At 44.1% G+C, this 13,819-nt stretch overlaps 1 protein-coding gene across 2 annotated transcripts in view; it reads right to left on the minus strand.

Moving 5' to 3' along the window:
• SUPV3L1 (Suv3 like RNA helicase) overlaps positions 1 to 13,819 on the minus strand; it is a 1,718,675-nt gene that overhangs the window by 1,531,188 nt on the left and 173,668 nt on the right. For both annotated transcript variants that reach the window (XM_069610607.1, XM_069610608.1), the window contains exon 3: positions 6,316 to 6,423. In XM_069610607.1, the coding sequence (XP_069466708.1) occupies positions 6,316 to 6,423 (108 nt within the window). The remainder of the gene's footprint in view (positions 1 to 6,315; positions 6,424 to 13,819) is intronic.

Genomic DNA, 13,819 nt, shown 5'->3' on the forward strand with positions numbered 1-13,819 from the left:
TCCGAAGTCTCGTCAGCCGACTCACGATCTTCGGTAATATTTTTATCTGCGACATCTGTTCTGTCTTTCGACATTCAGTGTCTGTCATGTGGCGATGGCGATCTGGAGTGCCCAGAGGACAGCGATTCAACTGACCTCTCCCTAGACGTCACATGTTGCCGCTTGCTCGACCCATGTGTCGAGTCTCGGCAGTGGGTTGTGTGCTTGGTGGGGGGGTATTGAGAGCGCTCTCGCTGCCGGGTGTTGTCCCCATAACATGGCCGCCGGCCTGTCTGTTGAGGCCGGGGGCCTGCGCCTGGGACACGGGAGTAACCCCGTCGCCTTTGGATACCGCAGCGTTACTGCTGTCGCTGAATGCACCCTCCACTTACATGGTTTCTAGTTGCCTGGCGTGATGGGCCCAGCGTTTATTAGTGGTCCTTCATTGTCTTGGGTTTGAACAGTCTACACGCTCGACAGGAACCCTCAACGTGGTCCCAAGGGAGACACAGGTTACACACAAGGTGTTTGTCGACCCACAGGAACTTCTTGTTGCACTTAGGGCACAATTTAAAAGGGGGTCCTTTCCATAACGAAATGACACGGCAGTTAGGCGAATGCAGTGTACGAAAAGGGGTATATACATTCTAATATGACCGCCCCTTCTCTCCCTACTGTATGGACCGAAGCCAGGATCGGCCTTCCAAGGCGGAAACAGATCCGTCGACAGGGGTCTTCAACGGTCGTTTCTTTTCCTCACTGCTGTTGAATGGTCTCGATAGACGGTGGATATAAAGGATTATAAAAGGATAGTAAGAAAAATTATGGTTAATTGTATAATAATAAATGGCGATACGGCGAAAGGGAACTCAACGAAACAGCGTTCGTCTATGATGGCGGAAAAAAAAACAATCTGAGGGACCTCGACGTGTGAAAGACCATGGGTACAATGGACGTCACACTAGGGATAGTATTACTGGCACGCCCTGTCAACATCCCTTTTCGAGTTTCCAAAATAACAACTGTAATACTCTGCAGCTTCCACTAGATGTCAGCCTATGCACAGCATGTGATCTAAGCAGATTCCACAAGCCTCAGAGATATATATATATATATATATATTCAACTTCATAATAGAATGCTATTTATATCAATGCACTGCTTAATCCACTAATTAGCTCATGATATTTATTCCAATGATCCTTGACACTTTTTGGTCAACATTGTAATAAGAATCCCTTCTACAGAGTTTTCATGAAAAGTAAATGCACATGTGAGGTCATCCGTGATATCATCTTTGATGTCCTGGGTGTTAGTCTTAGCAGTGCACAGTGGTGGCGCGAGTTATGGTTGCTTAGCTTACCATAACTGGCGAATTTCAAGGGTTTTTCGGTTTTACTTGGAACCATAACATCCCGTTAACGTTTTTTTTGTGAATTTCATAGGTTTTTAGTAGCGCAACTTAACCATAACATTCCTTTAACAAAGTTTTTTTACTGAATTTCATAGGTTTCTGTAAGTGGCACGTAACCGTAATGTAAACGAACATCTGACTTCATTGCACACCTTCCGGAGAATGCCACATGACCATATGCTGGCGCACAGCATGGTGACGTGTCCGAGAGCCTGTACACACTTAACAATAAGAGCTATTCCTCGTGGACAGTGAGGAACTACATTTTCTACTGATGTAGGAACTGGCAACTTCAACATTTCCCTTGCAAAGCTCCAACACCTATTCGTACTCAGCCATTAACAATCTAGTACACAGTACAAACTTTTAGCAAAAGTACTATTTATCTGAAAACGACATCAGCTAAGGCCATCCCTCCTCCCCAAAAAACAGCACCACTGGTGTAATGAAGGAGCACTGCCCCTACCTTACAAATAACACACGCACAACATTTTCCCCCATCCACCTACCCCTCCATATTACTGTTTGGTGCCTCTTTGCTCATTTCCATCCGCAACTTTCATTCTTAGCTGTCCTCCCAAAAAAAAGCCATCCATAAACAAAATAAATGTTCCTTTAAGAACCACCTTACACAGTTAGAAATATATAACTAAAAAAAAAAAACGCATAGACTCCATCTACTTTATATTTCTCAGTAAAGTACATAGAAGCAATAAGATTTTCCAACATTTGCAGTTTGTGTCATGCTAATGGAAATATTGTAGCGTTCATCCTCCGTTCCAGGGACTGTAACGGTGAATAAACGGCCAGCAGGCCAAGTTATCAGCCCAATCGAAGCGAGAGTTCATAACGAGATCTCTGAATCATTACCCCCCCTTGCTCCCCTAAAACGGGGGATGAATGCCATTAACAATCTAGATTTCCAAAGCAGTTCCGCGTGCTACTAAAAAAAAAAAAAAAAAGAAAATAATGAGGATTTTTTGTCATTTAGGAAACAAAATCTTTTTCCAAGATGGCCACCATAGAAAGGGAAGGCGGGTGTTCCATACAGGGCCCCTCTTCGCTTTCCATGGCAGCCTGCGAAAAGCAAAAAGGAAACCGTCACCATATTACCACGAGCACTTTTTTCTTCCCTTTCAAATGTATCCTAATGTCGAATAACTTTGCCACAAAGCCACTCCCAGGTGGACATGGTCACTTTAATCCTATCTTTTGTCCCTTCTGGTCATGCCCAGTAGTCACATTGTCCGGATCATGACCTTATACCATGACCCGACATTCTGCCCACTCCCCATGGCTACAGCCTACCCCTCAGTCAGTAAAGGTATACCGCTATTTTATTTTTTTAACTACATTATGACACTTGTCAAATACGAAAACACTCCCACATCTCCAACACCATGCTTTTTGGTCGCTGCCAATCAGTCTTATGCAAATTTACTGTAAACCTACCCACATTTTTTTTTTCAAAACTGTCAAAAGAATACACAAATAATTTGTCATATTAGGTGTGCGCAAAATCCCTACAAACTTTGTAAACTCATTTGCAATCACGTCTTGTCCACTGCTGCATCTGCCTAACATAAATTGCCCTGACATCACTAAATCATATGGCCCACCCCTGACCCTCACATAATCAACCCTAGTGATATTCAACACCTTTTTTGGATGACGTTCCTCTCCAGCGTAGCCAAATGCGCCCATAAGCACCTACGTGCCGTCACGCAGAACCTGAAAATGAACACACAGTGACTTACAATATAGCACGTCACATTTTGAAATAATAAACTGGTTTTTAAAAGAAAATATTAACACTTTACAATTTGTAAAGGACTTTTAGTTCACAATAAACTGTTCCGAAACCATCAGACTATTCCCATGTTCAATCAAATTGTAACTTTGTTTCTTCGGTCGTCTTTGAAAATGTTAATTGTGAGGCACATGTTGTTCTTTTCCCATACACAAAGTATGTGTTTTCAATAAAGCAACCGCTTCGGTCGCACAGTGAATTCTAGGACCTCAGCATGAACTTGGGCCTAGACCACCATAAAAGATGTTATGTTACTCCTAATCGCCAGAGCAGCGTACGGACAAATGGGTCCTGTGCGATCGTCCCACAAAACAGCCACGGTTAGGCAGCCGTTCACGAGTACGTGCATCTAGCGTGCGAAAAATCCATCATTTGGCATCTGGAATCCATGGCAATCGCAGTAAGGCAGGATGTAGCTATTTGGAAAACATAACAGAAATACGTATCAATACCCAACCTTTAGCAAACAATTTAAAAAAAGACAAAAAGAACGTGGAAACTGATACACAAATCGATGTGGTCATGCATGACATTTTAAAGAAATATTAACATTGAACATGGGTGAATCTAGTGATAGTCTACAAATGCTGAGAATCTGCACTCTCCATAACTACACAGAAAGATAGTACTTCAGTTACATTGCCAAAATGAATGTTCAGGTAATAAAAAATTAAATCTTGTTCCGGTGTAGAGTTGTCAAATCAAACTTAAACGATATTGAATGTCTCCATTGTCTTTGTGAAACTCAGACAGCAATGTGCTTGCACCAAAGAATCTTCATGAACTAATATTACATGTGCCTTAGAAAAGTTTTGAATGCATAACCTTATGAAATGGTCCTTGTTGCAAACTTTCACTCCATGCATCCTTACTGAATTTTCCTTTTCGCTCAAGGTCAAAAAACAATTGACCCTTATGGGTTCAGTCGGATGCGTGGGCCTACTGAGCTCGCAACCAAAAGAGCAAAGCAAGTGACCTTCATTCAGAATCAAAATACATTCTCACTTTGCAACAACATGTCTTAACGCATTCATGAGCACTGGTACTCCCATACACTTGCAGACCCGCTGTTTCCATCAAACACTGCAGGTGGCTGCCTCAGATTTCAAACTCTAGGGCACCAGTCTGACTGCAATATTATTTTAAATACATTGTAACACAGACACAGTAATTCTTCGCCTGTACTTTACGGACATTATATTGAGCAACAACTTCAAATTTACTGTAAGACTTTGGTGACAAAAAAAACACCACTTTTCTACTTCCTGCTGCCACATCCCATGCCAGCCTCATCAACCCTCACCTTCCGAGACAGTATTTGATAAGTTTAACAAGTGCAATGTTGTGTTGTTCTATATGTTTTAGCAGCGATGTCCGCGTACACCAAAATACGAATGAAAGATGGCAGGCGCATCGAAACAATCTGACGCACTTCACGCTCTTCAACATCCAATAAGTGAACGCGTCACATGTCCGCGGACATGACGCTGCCGATTAGCCATTCAGTATCCTGTCCGCAGAGCGAACAGGGAAGTGTGACCGCAGAGCGGACATAGATATCACTAATTTTTTGAGACATACCTTTTGGTCGTTCTAAAGAAAACTACTGGACGGATTCTCACCAAATTTACAAAAGCACGCTTTTGGGACCAAACTCCTGCTGCAAATTTGGTGAAAATCCATCCAGCAGTTTGGGCTGTAGGCGTGCGCAAACTTGTCTCCCATTCAGTCTATGGGAAAAAAAGACTTTTTGGGTCCCCCCCCCCCCCTATAACATTTCCCCCCTGGACCAAACATCACCAAACTTTGCAAAATTCAGAGTGGGCCATATACTTTTTTTGCAAAGTTTGGTGAGGATTCGTCCAGGGGGAGCGGAGTTATAAGCCGCCCAAAAAGTGCTCTTCCTATGGAAACAGCAACTTAACCATAACTACACAGCCACTACTGTGGCTGTGTAATATATATATACATACAAACTCTGTACAAACAAACTTTGGTGTGAAAATCTGAATTTCTCCCTGCTTTCTTTCATTGAGATTAAAGCAGTGTTATGCCATCTTCCTTTGGTCTGCCTGATTATTTGGTCTGCAATAAATATTGGTAATCCCATCCAGCACAAAGAAGACGCTTCAAGGTGCTAGAACACAGTATAGTAATAAGGAACAATTATTAATGATTCACTCGTGCGTCATGGACTTTATTCCCAACATATGTTTATATTTAGGATGAGCATAAGTAAATCTGATAGTGGGGGACTGTTGTAACACTACAGTGATTCCATTTGGTCTAGCAAGGAATGTTTACAAAGTGTTCCAAGTAACTAGACCATCAGTGCTTGTACACAACAATAAGCAGATAAGTCAAGACAGGAAAATGAGGGCACTAAAAGGCTCCCTAGCCTGGCAAATAAGAACAGCGCTGTGCAATAATGGTGCATTTTGATTTTCAACTGATTTCTACTAGATAAGCATAATACATTTTTGCAACGCGTGATTTCGGGATCTTACTACGAATGCAGTGAAAGGTCTCTGTGGGCATGGGTTATTTTAAAATGGAGTAGACATTGAGTTTTTCTTCAATGAGATTGCCTGCCAAAAGAAACATTATCAGAAGTAAGGTTTAAAAATGAAGTGACAATTGTGTGTGTAGATTTGTTTTTAAAAATGAACAAGAACAAACAAGCGGTTTAATCCTTTAAACAGTACTATGATAACATATTGCTCTGCGTTCAAAAAAGGACCCCGCCTCTTTGGAAAGAACACACATATAATCCCTTGATTCAATTTGAAGTAAAACCTATTGTCTAAGCAGGTTACATTTTACAAATACAATGAAAGTGCCGTCATTAGTCATTCATCTGCTTCACATTTTACAAATTTCTCCTTACATCCCTTCCCACTTTTAGATATGTACATGCTTGTGAATTTGTTGCAGATGTTACCAAAGTGCATGTAGCCAAGAACACAAAACTTCTTATGCGAAGGAAAAAGTTGACATCCTACTGCAAGAGCAACAGAATAGGCCGATGTCCGGAATCTCTAAGAGAAAGTGAAAAGGCAATACAAACTAAACTATCACAAAGCACAAAAAACACATTCAACCATGTACTTGCCTGCCTCGCAACATATGTCATTTAGGATAATATGAAGGTCCACGTCTAGCGCATCCGACTCCATTACATGCTTTCTAAAGCTTATGAAAGCTTGGTGAAAAAGACGAGCTGTAAAAATACATAAGCACCATCAAATGTAGGAAATATTGAGATATATATATATATATATATATAAACAATGTGATAAATTACTCACCGTAATCATATTTCTGATGCTCGTATCTGCTCAGATTCACATTCTATGCATAGGTCGACATCTAGTGGTAGTGCCGAGTATTACCTTATTTGTTTTTGATACTCGAAAAGAGAGACGTAGACGTGTCAGTAATACCATCCCTAGTGTGACGTCCACGGTACCAATGGTCCTTCACGCGTCGAGGTCCCTCAGATTGTTTTGTTTTCCGACAGAGGAAGCATGAAGTTCAGCCTAAGTACAGATGTAATAAAGCAGATAAGAAGCGATAAAGCCAGAAAAACCATCTATGCACCTTCTACTCCAAGAGGGGAGTAAGGGGGGGGGCATGTGAATCTAAGCAGAAACAAGCATCAGAAATACGATTATGGTGAGTAATGTATCCCTTCTGAAGATTGTGGATCTGCTTAGATCACATGCTATGCAAAGATTAGCGAGCAGTGTCAGGAGAAGGTTGTGAGAAGGGTCCACTTATTTAGCGTGGGAACTGGTGATTATTCATGTACCATTTAATGTGTGGCCTCAGAATATCTTCTCTTCTGGAGTAGCCCTCATAACATATATGGGCTGCTATCCTTAGGAATAGGGTGCACAGATCTTCTGCCCGTTTAGGAGTAAGGGCGGAGATTAATGTCTTGGTAGGGCTTGGGGCCACATTTTAGAGAGGAACTGTTTCACAGGTCATGGGACCTTTTTTCTTTTATTGACCTTCGTAAGAAGTGTGTGGACCCCAAGTATTGGATCACTCTTGTGATTGCTAAATAAAAATAAGACTAAAAATGGGATTTTTTGTAGGCCCATCCGTTGCTACGTTCTCCTTTCAGGTGGTCTTTTTTTGTTTTGTTTTTGTCTGGCTTCTTTCAGGATTGTTGTCCAGAATTGCTTTTGTGGTGCATTTCACTTAGTGCTTTGCCACTTGGATTGGTGTTTTAGTACAGGAGTCCGTAATACAATGCTTTTTCTGGGGGAATACTTCCTCCACAACACAATATGTTTTTGATCTTTTCTTCAGAGGGGTATCCCGATTGATTCCCTGGGATATCCTTGGTTTTAAAAAGAGGTCGACCGGTTTTGATGATTATTATTTATCAGAGAGCCCTGGCGTCCCACGGCCTGACGAGAAGCGGAGGCCATCCGAACAATTCGATCGATGGGATGACGGCTTCTCAGACCCCATCATTTTCCTGATCTTATCAAGACAGGCCCAAAAATCACCGTCCTGAAGATGATGATAAATAATAATCATCGAAACCGGTCAACCTCTTTTCGTGGACCCCACAAAGTATTCTTGTGTGTTAAAAAAAAAACAAAAATAACACTTCAGGACAAACTATAAAGTAAAACTAAATTGTTTCCCTGAGTGTGTTTCGGGTTCTGAGAAGGTACAGTATCAACAAGATGTTTTAGCACTGCTCGCCCCACCTGGGAATCTGCTTTAGAATGTGTGTCAATGCAGTAATGCAGACTAACTCCATGTAGCTGCTTTGCAAATGGCGTCAAGTGGGACATTTGCAATAAAGGCCAAAGTAGCTCCTGTATCTCTGGTAGAGTGAGCTCTTGGTGTGAAAGGCAGAGTTTTGTTTGATAGAGATTAGCAGAGCTGTGTGCATTTCATTCGCATCTGGAGATGGCGTTTTCTGAAACGTGATCACCTTCCCTGCCAGGTGATAGAGACAGTTTGTCTGTTTTTGTTAGCAGTTTTGTTTACATAGTAAAGAACCGCCCTCCTCGCATCTAGTTCATGGATTTTTTTCTTAGCTGAGTTTGAAGGGTTTTGAAAGAAAGCGGGTAGTTTAATGTACTGGTTAACATAGAACTTGTATATGAACTTAAGTGAAAACCTAGGGTGTGTTCTTAGTACCAACTTGTCTTTGCGGATAAAAAAAGAAAGGGTCTTGCACTGACAAAGCTTGTAGTTCGCTGACTCTTCTTATGGGAGGTGATGGCTACCAGAAAAGCTGTTTTATATGTTAGGTGTTTAAGGCTGGATTTGTGCATAGGCTCAAAAGAGAGGACGTGAGCTTTGCGACTATCACATTGATATCCAACCCTGGAGGCGGTTTGAAATGGGGGAGGGGGTTGGAGGGGGAGCTAAGCTGCCAAGTTCATGGATTGAAGATGTGCGAGTTATGTTGTTTCCCCGTGTTAGGCGAGCATGCTGAAGGAGCACGGTAGCTTGATTGGTTCGCACATCGCCAGTTTGTGTAGATACAGAAACCAAGGTTGTCTCGCTCACATAGAGCAACCAGGATTAGGGATTTCTGGTTTCTAGTGCATCTGGTACACTATCCTGCTCAGAAGTGGTATTGGGGTCGGGGGTAGGGGAGCGTAAGCAAATTCCCCTGACCAGCTCATCCACAGGGAGTTCACCTTGGATCTGCGTTTTAGCCATCATTGTTAGCACCCGGCAATACGAGGTAATCCTCTCCCATGCATGGGTGAACGATGTTATGCGACCCTCCCTACCGGGGCAAGCATGGAGGTTACCTGAACCAGAGTGGTGTAATTTGCTGGTGGGGGCAGCAGAGCCTCTAGAGGTTGCAACTCTTCCCGACCGTCACCTCTCCGAAACCAGTTTTGCTGATTTGTTTGAAAAGAGGAAGCTTGACCTTGGGGATTGTACCAATGCATTTCCAAGTTTTCTGCCCGATTGGGTACTTTTCCATGAATGTTACAAAAGAGGAGACCTTGTCCATCGTGTCCTTGAAACATTCTCTAGGACAGGTTCCGGTCTTGGGTGTTTCAGGTAGAGGAAACAATAGCTTCAATGTTTTCCCCTAGGCCATTTCATTTGACGAGATTGGCTTCAATGGTACTTATCCCCAGTATATTCTGGCACCTTTTCAGGGACAATAGGTCTGTGCGAGATGTGTTTGAGACTTTTTATGGTATTTTTCCTTACTAGAATGAGTTGTGTGATTTCAACGAGTTACAGCATTTGCGAAACACCCCCCGAAGGACTTTCATGCACGCCTGACGACCACTGTTTTGTCTGATCGCCTTGCGCTAGACGCAGAAGCGGAGCAGGCTTATGGTCTGTAGGCTGTGAGGTGCCTTGAGCCAGCATGCAGCCTTCCTTTGACGTATCCTTTGAAGAAAGGCTTGGGGTTGTGTGCTTTTTATGTGCGCGTGTGCATACTTTTTTTTGCCAGGAGTTCTCCCCTCTTTTGGGGCTGAGGACTGACGCCCAGGAGCCAGAAGGTTCCCTCGAAACGTCTTCGGCTTCCAAAAATGAGCCATCTCTGCCTTTGTCTTCCTCGTTCGACTCATAGGTGCCAATACGGGTTTCAGATTCGGCCATCATGGCATGGGCCACCAACCATTTGGTGCATCGTTCTTTAAGGGTTTTGGCCCTTTTGCACGATGTACAATGCCCCGCAGGGTGGTCTCGGAGAAGGCAGTGGTTGCACACTTGATGGGTGTACTTCCATGGGTACTCTAACAACTTGGACAGAATTTAAAAGTAGTACTTCCAATGGCTCATTTAAATTGAAAAAATTGAAAAGGCAGCTAGACAAAGTCAGTGTACAGAGGAAGTGGAAATCTGCATTCTCTAATAAAGGTAATCAGTGCCCCCCACCTCCACATCCCCCAATTGCAGGACTTGTCAGATTCGGCAGACGGATGATCTGGCGACCGTCGAAAGAGGATAAAGTTAGAATGTTTAACTCTGACTGTAGCAGCACTACAGACTCCCCATAACATGCCTGATCACTATGGTGGGAAAAGAAACCAATCTGAGGGACCTTGACACGCGAGGGATCACAAGTAAAGCAGACATCAAACTAGGGATAATATTACAAACATGCCGAGTCAACGTCCTTTTTCGAACTTCAAAAACATGTGCAATACTTTGCACCTACCACGAGATGTCGACCTATGCAAAACATATGATTCTAAGCAGATCCACAAGCCTCAGAAATAGACATGATTTTGAATGAAATGTTACTATATAGAACAAGGTTTCTTTGAACATGTCTTTAGCAAAAGCATACTTCTTACTAAAATATGCAATATGCACTTGCCAAAGAAAATTGAGCTACAGAGAACAAGGGAGCAGAGAAACAGAAGGTTAATGAGGGCCCAGAGGCAGGAATGAGGGCACGACCAGGTGGGAGGAAAGGACCAGAGAGTTCAAGCCTAACAGGGAGCCCCAAACATACAGGGAAAGCACCAGAAAAGTGGAGGTTGGGAGTAGCGACTGAGTGTGCCCGAAAGGAGATTGTAGTACCAGACAGTGCAAGTCTGGGTTGGGAGGTGTTTGTGCGTGGAGGGACGTCAGGGAGTACTGGGGTTAATCAGATTATAGGGGGTGGTAGGTATGATTCACAGATAATCCGTCAAAGAGACAGCAGGGGGGCACAGACAGGAGGGGCAGACAGAGCAGATGCCGGGCGAGGCCTTTGAACAAAGAACAGCAAGTGGGAAATAAAGGTGAGGCAATACAGGAAAGCAGGGCAGACAACCAGGGTAAACAATGTAAAAGGGCAAAGAGAAATGAGCTGGAGGAACCCAGGGAAATGAAATCCACACAGAGGACAATGCTCTACATAGGGTCCGCGGCCAATGACGAAAAAGAAAAGGACAGGTGGGATTCAGCCAGAAGGTGTGTGAAGAGGAGACACTGGTGAGTGGACAACGCAAAGTGTAGGGCCTGTCCAGGACTGGCATTAAATTGAACATGGGGTAAAGGGATAAACGGAGTACTGCGCCAACACATACAAAAAAAGGGAAAGAAAACAAAAACAAGGGTCACTGGAAGTAGTGAACCACCAGGGAAAGATAATTAGGAAACACACAAACACATGAACACACATACGCCCACCCACCTAACAGAGCAAACAAAAAGGTACTAAAACCAAAATCAGGGAGGGGAAATATGAAGGAGGTCCCAGTTCATTCACCATATTGGAACACAAGGGGGAACTGAATGAGGTGGGAAAGGCATGAAAAGGAATGGGATGGCCTAAATATGCAAAAGGATACCCATGTTGGCATCAGCTGTGGGCCAGTGCTTCTAAAGATGATCAGATGGTAAGAAATATACAGGGCCTCATTACAACTATGGTTGTAAGTGGTAAAATTGGTGGCAATTCTGTTACCAACTTTACCACTACGCAAAACCATGCCCTACAGAAAAGTTGGCGGCAATTCCCCCGGCAGAATGATCTCTGCCGGTAATTCATGCAAGAGTCGGTGGAATTACCTCCAAAAAACCTTTTCTGCCACATTAAATGTGCAAAATCAGCCGAATTGCCTCTAAAAATCAGTCGCTGCACAGTTACATCCACAAAAAAGGTGGAGGTAAATGGACACAGGAGCCTTGATTTCTGGCACCGGTGCACCAGAACCACTTGGGAGAAGCATAAAAGGGCCAAACCTTCCCCAAACACACATCCAAGCAACATGCAGCCACAATCAGATGATTATGGGATCCAACCTACTATACATCGAACTACAGCAGCACACAAAATCACAGCCGGGAAGGGGACAGGCACCACAAAGGTGCAGGAGACGTGTGCTACAGAGGGCACCCATACCACTATCCGCCATCCCCATGGACACTGACGGACAGCCAATTTAGTGACCCTATATATTGATTGGACTGTGTCATCACAGCTCACCGTGATCCAGACTGAACTCCAGAGTACCATTGCAATCAAAATTGCCAACCCCCACCTGTTGAAGCTCGTGTCAGTCTTATACTTCTGTGGTACAAGCGGATTCCAGCAAACAGTTGGGACACTGCATAGGATGTTACAGCCCGCTTTCTCCTAAGTGCTGGACCAAGTCCAGGATGCACTCATGAGGCATGCCCATCAGCACATCTACATGCCCATCAGCCAGGTGCATGTATCAAAGGCACGTTTCTACATCATTGCCCATTTCCCCAATACCATAGCGGCATTGGATTTTACACATGTGGCATTGCCCCCCTGCCTCCCCGCCCCCCACTCTCCCCCAAGCAACGGAACAGGCACACCAGAACAGGAAACGGTACCATTCCATGAATGTAAAAAGGACATGTGATGCGGACCTCACAATCATCCACAGCTGCGCACAATACCCTAGGGCTACACATGATGCCAGGATACGGAGGAACAGCACCCTATCAGTGTATATGGATAGACACAGAGGACAGGTTCCCTGGCTTGTGGGTAATAGGCAAACCAGATTCCTCACACATATGGGGAAGTAAGGAGTAGCAATCCCATGAACAGAAATGCACAGAACAGGCCTGGAACCCTGACTGTTCCATGAGTTCAGTCTGTGTAGTGGGGTGGGACGACACAGGACATCATGCCATGCGAGGCAGCAGAATGCAATCGGGGCACCCGTCAAACCCATGAAAGTATTGTCATGGTCCGTACATGGCCTACTGCCACATCTTAAGTGACAAGTGTATTGGTGATGACATTGCATTGACAAATACTTTATTACTGCTGAGTCCCACAATGTGAATGACTTCAAGTGTACCATGTAAGCCACGTTCCATCAACCTCAATGGACACAAGGTACACCATACACATGCACCGAGTTGCGCACATAGCGGTAAACGCATGAGGATCATATACATGTTCCCTGACCCACACACACAGACATGTTTCACACAGTCCACTCATATCTTGCAGAGAAACTAGGCAAAATAGTAGTCATATGCACGATGATGCACAACTTGCGCATGCAAAGGAACATAGAAATAACTCCAGATGAGGACCATTCCCCCCCTAGCACAGATGAGGAAGACGTTGACGGTGTAAACGGGGCACCACAAGACATACGCGGGGATGTGAGGGAAGGATAAATGGTCCGCCAGGACTTCATGGACAATTTCTTCAGACTTAGCACACATGCAGCCCATACATACAATGAATCCACATGCCTCGACACCACTGAATAAAAAATGTTCAAATAATCATGATTCAAAAGTGTTTATTGATCAAAACAAGGAACCCCCAACACCATCACGCAGCCCACACACGAGCCCCAACCCAATCACCCTCCCCAACCCCAGCCACAACACCATCACCCTCCCCAACCCCAGCCACAACACCATCACCCTCCCCAACCCCAGCCACAACACCATCACCCTCAGTCTTAGGATAGCTCAAGGGCAACGTGCTCGCCTTGGAAGCAAGACAGCACACAGCAACACAGCTTCGATCCCCGGGTCCACGCTTAAAAACTTCTGGGTATTAAGCGTGTTAAAAATAACCTATCATATCATATCATACCATACCCACCCCAACACCAACTCCCACTCCCACGAGTGCTTCCTCTTTTCCCCCTTTATCCGCAGGTTTTGCAGCA

The sequence above is a fragment of the Ambystoma mexicanum genome, chromosome 8 (genome assembly GCF_040938575.1).
Source record: "Ambystoma mexicanum isolate Mex_15411 chromosome 8, UKY_AmexF1_1, whole genome shotgun sequence".
In the NCBI taxonomy this organism is placed as follows: Eukaryota; Metazoa; Chordata; class Amphibia; order Caudata; family Ambystomatidae; genus Ambystoma; species Ambystoma mexicanum.